At 33.6% G+C, this 8309-nt stretch overlaps 1 protein-coding gene across 2 annotated transcripts in view; it reads right to left on the bottom strand.

Moving 5' to 3' along the window:
* Window positions 1-8309, bottom strand: part of LOC106465268 — a 134364-nt gene that overhangs the window by 46895 nt on the left and 79160 nt on the right. For both annotated transcript variants that reach the window (XM_022393128.1, XM_022393129.1), the window contains exon 12: window positions 2215-7111. In XM_022393128.1, coding sequence (XP_022248836.1) covers window positions 2215-7111 — 4897 coding nt within the window. The remainder of the gene's footprint in view (window positions 1-2214; window positions 7112-8309) is intronic.

Raw genomic sequence — 8309 nt, 5'->3', positions numbered from 1 at the left:
GAAATCACTTGGCTTTGAAGCAAAAACATGTCAATGTCCTCTTTTACACCATCCACAATCTGCTCATCCTTACATATTAACTTAAGCCTAGCATTTAGTCCGAGATACCTACTCGTAATTTCATCCACACAATTAATTCTTGGCAGTATCTTTGATACAATTAAGTAACGGCCTTTCTCTTTAAATGCCTTTATCAACCCCTTGTATTTATCAGTTTGCTCCTCTGACCCACTTTTACCTACATCATTAGGCTAAGAATGACAAGCATATATTTTTTCACTAGAGTTAACACTGTTTCAATAAGACATTGTATCTTTAGTGTCCACAGTTACTTACTTTACTTGAGTCAAGTTCAGTGTATGAGCTGTCTATCTTGATAAGATATTCATGAAAGTTAACATTTTCCTAAACTGAAATGTATTTCTGAATTAAAGGAATTATAAACAACAGCCCAGTGGGAAACCACATCACTTCTGAACCAGGTATACTCTTCGCCCTTGAGTAATGTGTCGTCAAAATATAAAGGGTGGGAACTGGGAGGGGTCCCAAAAATATACAGAAATAATGGGACTCCCTGGTGTAGAGTTGCTATGGCACAACAGTCTGTAAATGGAAGTTCAACCTCAACCAACACATGGCAGTATCTGGTATTGTACATCAGGCCATCAGGCCTTTCATCTCAAAAATGAGTACCAGCAGGAATAAGAAGCTCCTATACCAAGAACCTGTCTCCACATGTGCGCACCTCCAACACAAGATCCACTAGGAACCGACATTCGGCAGTTGGTAGGAAAGAGGAGAGCCCAAATTGATGTTCATCTCTGGTCCAAAACCTGGCAGCATTGGGAATTCTGTTGTCCAGTCTACAGTAGGAGGATAATACCCAGCCTTACACAGGCAGGATGTCATGTATCTCATACAGCTACAACCAACACCAAATCCACCAGGAACCAACATCCAGCAGATGGTAAGAAAAAGGACTGTAAGTCTAGGTAGTATCTCCAGTCCAAAACCTCACAGTGTTGGGAACTTATCATCTAGGCCTCCATGGTCCACCATCCCAGTAGCTAGGAATTGGTAAGTGGCAAGGATTCTCATACTCTACTAAAAGGAGGAAGGAAATAATGTGTTGGACAGTCTAGAAGACTGAAACACTGGAGACAATGGGTGACCACAATACCTTATAATGAAAAGCAGAACAATCACATTGGTGGAGGGCATCATCCAACACCTGGTGGCATCTGGAATTGTACATCAGGTCCATGGTAGGGTGAGCAATGAAATCTTTCTGCTTTATTTATATAAGACCATGAGTTTACAGTCCGGGACAAATGTATTTATGAAGCAGAAGACTGCAAGGTACACCTACGAGAGGTCCTGAAGTACACCCCATCTCAATAGTTGGTGTAAAATTATCACTGGAATGACCGTGGGAAAAGTCTCAACATCACACTCATCTAGCATCATGTTCACAGGTCGTACAGTGCAGATTTAAGACTAAGTATACCTGGTTAGACAACACTCACCACAAAGTGGGATTCAAATATGTGAAAAAGGCCCTGCAAAGAAAAATGAACAGAGTACTTACCACCACAGATAAACAATTACAGCACTGATGATATCCCCCAAAGGAAATGTGAAAATGTGCAGCAGGGACATGGTAAAATGACAGATCTGAAGGGGAGAAAACATGAACAAAAGTGCCAATCATCAGGAGAAAGGGAAGAAAACACCAGGCAAATAAACTGGTGAATTTAATTCAGAAGGGTGATGGGAAAAGGTCATGGGTGATAAGACACAATTTCCTATTGTTACAGCACCAATTCTGATGTAATATACCTATAATTCTCAGCCCACTGCACAAAAATTAATGAATAATAAGTAACACATGAATGAATAAATGTACTTTCCAACTAACATAAATTCTCAGAAATTCCTTTTGGAACAACCTCCATAACATAATGTTTCAAAAATTTGTTAAGAAATTAATAAGTAAACTTATAAACTCTTAACTCATAAAAAATGATTATGAAACTCAGGTTTTAAATAAAACCTAATTTATAGTTTGTCTAACATGAACTTCAGAACACTTTCAAAGCTTCAATTTGGAATTCTACAGTTGTTTAAAATATTCTCACCAATGAAGATATAACAAGTTTAAAGTGTTTATTCAAAACATTTTTAGCTTTAATAAATTAACTGACACAATTTTACCTGTCATGAGGTTCTTCTTCATTATTACTCAAATCTTCCATTAAAATTGAAGGTGAACAGGGACAAAGTGAAAGGGTATCTTCCTCATCAACACCTACATCATCAGTTGGAAGATTCATGGAGTGATTTTCTGTTAGGAGCATTTGTGTATCAACTTTTTGTGCAAATTCATTAGGGTGTCTTGTGTTAAGAATAGTTTTATGGTTATTTCTTTGTTGATTTTTCTTTATCCACTGAAATATTCCACTTTCACTATCTGTGTTTTCCTCATCTGCAACTGCTATGCTTTCTGAGCTTGCCTGAGCCTCAGTACCAGTATCTAAGTTAGTCTTCATATATCTTTCAATATCTTTTGTGGTTGATTTATCTGTTTCAAGACATTCAACTTCAGAGGCTTCTGAATTAGTCAGATCATCAATTTTAAAGTTTTCTCTTTTTTCATTTCTATGGGAACCTAGTCCTGATATCATCAAATCTTCTTCAAATTCTAAGGTTCTGATTGAAGCTACTTCTAAGCTTACATCTTGAGGTTCTGGTTCATAATCAAGTATTTCAGTATCCAACTCATCAAGGTAAAATGATCCTACATTATTCAGTGGTGGTCTAGGAGGTGAAACTTCTGTGCTATGGTTGTTTCCACTGCTCCTTATTGTGGCTTGTATATTATACATGTCTAAAGACTTAACATTAGGTATGTCAAGTTCTGACTTTTTGGAGTAACTTGTACATTTCTTCACATCTTCTGAAATCATACCTTCTGCAAATGATAGTTTTTGCTTTAAAACACTAAAATTACTTTGTCTTTCTTTAAATACTGAAGAAGACAACAAGTGGTCACAGGTTCGTCTTGTTTGTGAAATTTCAGATAAATAAGAACCAGGCACATTAGCTTTGTCATCTGTACTTTTACAACTCTCACTAAAATGTGAGTCTCTTTTACTCTCTTTTTTAGAAAAACAACAGCTTTCTGTTTCAGAGTCAACAGACTTTAAACTACCACTAGTAGGGCTACTACTAGAAATACTCAGTGATGTCTTCTTTTGTGTGCTGTCTGCAGATTTTACTACAATTGACTTTATCACAGAAAATGGAAGCCGTTTAATCTTCACAACAGGAGAGAGGTTTACACTTTTAAACATTCCGAAATTAACAGGTGTACCAACTCCATACTGGTTTTCATAAATATTTTTTAATTCAGGTTCTGGCATAGCATTTGTTGTATGTAATTCTTGAACAGACTCAGGGGTCTTATAAAGATCTTTTTTTTTAGAGATTTTTTCAGAATATTCTAAGTTTGAAGAAGCTTGCTGTTTAAACTTATTTTGGGTCACTGTTGGAGATGATTTCCTCAGGGAGTTAGCAGTCTGTTGTGAGTCATCATTATCACAATTTTCATTTTCATCATCAGTGAAGAACAATTTATGTGCCGATTTACAAGACATATTTACCAAAAATTCACTTTCAGAATTTAGATCATTTGGTTCTTGTTCCACATTTGATGAAACTTCAGTGCCATTTTGAAATCTATTTTGCATGTTATTTTCTATAGATGACAGGTTTTCTTCAAATGTTTTTATTAAGTTATCTTTGTTGGTTGTCATATGTATGCAATGAACTTCAGAACACAACCCTTCATGAGTAATACTTGATAAATTCCATTTATCATTGACACAAGTCCCTTGATTATCATAATGAGAATGTTTTTGCAAGTTTTCTACACTTTCACTGTTAATGGCTGCTTTCAACAAGTTTTCAGATACTAATGTGATTTGGCAGATATCTAAATTTGTTGTATTTCTTTGTTCTTTTGTAACACTTGAAAACGGTAGTAATGTATAGTTGACAGCTGTCTGTCTTCTTTCTGAAACTGACTTAGGAGAGTATTGCTGATGCTGTTGTGACTTGGATGAATCTAGATATAAACAGCCTTCATCCTCTTTATTTTCCGAGTCACAAGATAAGAAAAAATCTACTTGAGGATTAGAACAGCTTAAAGCAACTGCTTTTGCTGAAACAGAATATTTTTGGTTTTCTAGCTCAACATCAGTGGTAGTGATCAACTCCTCATTTTTAGAAGTTTCTGGCTTCACAGGTTTCTCTTCACAGTCTGCAATTTTTTTCTCTGAAAGAGCAATGTTACATTTTATCAATTTCTTATTATGTAACATTCTATTATTATTTGGAATTTTATAATCGGGTATTTTTGTAACAGTATTGAGATTTTGAAGTGATTTATTTTTCTCTGAGAATCTTTTGGGTTGAGATAATACAAATTTGTTACTTACTAATCCAGCATTAGTAACAGAAGTAGAATCGTTGGGATTATCTTCTGTTACTTCTATCATGTTTGAATCTTCAGTGTTAAGTTGTCCTTTCCTGACTGGATTTAAATGATTACCTCTGCCTATGGATGAAACCACAGGATTATCATCCATGCATCCCATTTTTTCCTTCTCTTTTATTTTTATCTGATAATTTTTACTGTATGTTCTTAGGCTTTGAGCAATATCTTTAGATGAAAATATGCTGCTTTGAGAAATTGTCTGCAAATTTTTCCTGACAGAAGATGAGCCCATTGGAAATCCTTCAGGTGTTCCCACATTAACTGTAGTTTTTTTCATTTTGACATTTCTAGATAGCTCACTATTATAGTGTGGGTTTTCAACAGTAGAACGTTTAGGTATATTCTCTGAATATTTAATAATTGATTCCTTCTGTGCAGTGATCAAGCTTTGAGAGGAGCTCACATGTTCTGGTAAAGTCAACTCCGAGTAACAATTAAGAGCCACACCTGATGGACATTCTAAATCAGCTAATCTGCCAGAAGAACAATTTCTGTCATAACAGTCATGATCTTCTACCATATCAATTGTCAAAAATGTATCTCCCAAAAAGCTATCAGACTTACCAGGAGATATATCAATGTTTATGTCTGGAGTTGGGTCTCTGAGCCTTGTCACAATTTTATCTTCAGTAATTAATCTTATTTGCTTTTCATTAAACTCTTTTATTTTACTCTGGCCCGTTTCAACAACTTTAAAATCACTCTCACTCTTTTCAGGAAATCTAGTTTTCCTCTCCCTTATATCTGTTATTTCTTTGAACTGACAGTTATCATTTAAACTAGATAACAAGGCTTGATGTGCTGTTTTTTTTACTCCATCACTTTCCACAGTCATAGTAGTTTTACTTACTAATGGTGTTTCTTTCTTCTGTGTATTTAATGGATCAGTTTCAGTACTGCCTAAAACCTCTGTCTCATACCTTGGAAAGTTTTTATTCAAAGTAGAAATGGATTTTTCAAGGTTTTTGCCAACCTCTAAGGCTTGTGAACAGTGACCAATTAGAGATGTACAAACATTAGATTCATCAACAATTGCTTCAACTATTTCTGTTATATTTGCATCTAACCATGTACCTGTAAGGTTTTGTGTAATATTATTTATGCCATTTTTAAAAGTCACATCTTTTTTTTTCTGACTAATATCTGAATCTTTCATGCACTTCTCTGAAGAGTAAACCTCAGATTTTTTTGAAAAAAGTTTTGTATTCATAAAATCAAATTTCTTCCTTAGAATTATACATGTTTCTTCAGCATTGTGTAGTTTTATTTTTCTATTAGAATTTTTTCTACTGAATGTTTTTCCATCAATATTTTTTTTCTTACTTTTTTTAGTGACTTTTACACTTGTGCATAATAAAGGTGACTTATTCATATTTGGTAATCTGGATCTATCATCTACAATATTATTTTTTAAGGGACTCGTTTCTTTTTTGTAGCCTATGACTTTTTCCAAATCAGGTCTTCTGACATTGTATTTCACTGACTCATTTTGCATTGTTTCTTCTTGCCCTAAAAACACATTAATGGTTCCAGTTAAATTTGCTTCTTCACTGTATTTCTTTCTTTTAAAAAAAAAACTTTGTTCTGTTAGTCCTTGACGTTCTTTTGACAGTGAGGAAGTTGTAGCCACAAAACATTCATCTCCTTTCACCTTATCATTAGAAAAAGCACTAGTTTTCATTGGTTTCACTGTAAAAATATTTCTATTTTCCACTTCTTTAGTATGAAGAATCTGAACAGAGGATACTGATGAATCATCCACATTTACATAATTTTCAGCATCATCAGACAAAATATGAACGATTTGAAGATCAGGCTTTTTAGTGACAGAATTATCACTTGAGACTAATGTTATGTCACTTTCATTATTTACATTTACAATATTCTCACTTTCCTTGACACTACAGCACTGTTCATTTCTAAGGGTGCTTACTTTCTGCATTGTGTGGATTGAAGTTACACTCCTGCTGTCAGCATAGCCTGAGAATATCTTTTGTCCATGTTTTCTCTTCTTGAATTCCAGAAACTCTAAGAACAATTTACGATCAATGAGATGTAACTTATCAAAGCAGTTAACACCATGCAAAGATACATCTGCCTGAATAGTATGACCATCAATAACAGAAAATTCTTTAGTAATATCTGAACTTTCTCTAAAATATAGTGGTGTTTCTTTTCTCCTCACAAGAACATCAGCTCTCTCTATTTCCTTTACACTATCCACTTCTGCACTGTTATTATTAGAAATGTCAGCATCACTGTAATTGTCTTTTTCATTTCTGAATCCATCATACTCTCTCTCGGAAACCTCAGAGGAAGATGAGATCACTTTTTCTTGTCTCAATGTTGAGAGTTGTTTTTGAGTAGGTATTCTGTTATATAAACAATAGTAACCTGTATCTTTTTTTAAATCACTTCCTTTATGCATTCTTCTGCAGTCACTTTGAGAGGATGAAGAACAAGTAGGTAGTTTTTTTGGAGAAAGACATTCTAGTGTGACTGTGCAGGGTTTGAGTGGAGGAGTTATTTCTCCTACCCTAGCAGGTGTATTGTCTGAAATTAATTTTTTGATGATCACTGAGTGAGTTGATAATGTATAAAAATACACATACATACTATGTATATAAATAAAAATATACATAGAAATACACATACACATAAGTGTATATACAAACTACACATGCTCATACATTATAATTATATATAAATTAGTATGCAAAAACTAATGCTGGCCTGAAGCAGTAAATATAATGATGGATGTAAAAATTGGGATCTCCTTAGGTTAGTTAAGACTATAATTAGTATAATAAATAATAACAATAATATAATAAAAACATTTTATGAAACACACATGCGAACATCTCGGAGTAGCTCATAGATAATGTAATTGGATAGTATAACGTGAGCTGCACGTTTCCCAAGTGACTTACAACTAATAATGGCTCGGATAGTAGTTAGACATGGTTCAAAGGGGAATAAAAAGGGCAATAAAACAATAAAATTTAATTATAAATAGATGTATAATGTTACAAACTTAGAGCTACTTCGGATAAACGAATGTAGTTTCATGTTACAATTTGAAGTTATTCTAGAAAGAAAAAAGGTTAATTTAGGTTTATTTTTATTTTGATGGTTACAAGGCCAGTCGAATTGTCCTATCCAGTTTTGAGATAGGGTAGAGAAAATAACAGATTTAGAGATCACACAAAGGAAATTTGAGATTTTTGAGATGACGAAAAGTATTTTTATTTCAACATGAAAATTACTTTACACACGGACTATTCAAAACTAATACTCAATATATTCATGGACAAATGTCTATTTTATTTTATGAAAAATACTTCACTAAGAAATATGACTTTTTGTATGTGAAAGACTCTGATTTTAACTGAAAGACTGCCACATTTTGTGAAGATATACCCAATATATTGAGAATTATAAGTATTACTTTATAAAGACTTTGAACAAGTGCAAAAAGGTCACATGTTCAGTCAAATTAACCAAGCCTGTATTGAGAGAGTTAATCTATCATTGCTTATTTAACCCGTTACCTGCCGTGGCCATTTTGTCTTATCATGAGGGCAAAATCACATTTGTGAATTGAAAAAATTATAGAAAACTTATCTTTTATTGGATTTCAGATTTTATTTTTGTAAATAGTAGCATAACATTCAATTATTTATACAAAAAGAGGAATTTAATGAAAAAAATCCTAAAATACATTTGAGATGGTAAATAAGTGCCCTCTAAG

The sequence above is a fragment of the Limulus polyphemus genome, unplaced genomic scaffold, assembly GCF_000517525.1.
Source record: "Limulus polyphemus unplaced genomic scaffold, Limulus_polyphemus-2.1.2 Scaffold1890, whole genome shotgun sequence".
In the NCBI taxonomy this organism is placed as follows: domain Eukaryota; kingdom Metazoa; phylum Arthropoda; class Merostomata; order Xiphosura; family Limulidae; genus Limulus; species Limulus polyphemus.
Note: the sequence above shows the minus strand (reverse complement) of the source record. Positions and strands in the feature narration are given on the sequence as shown.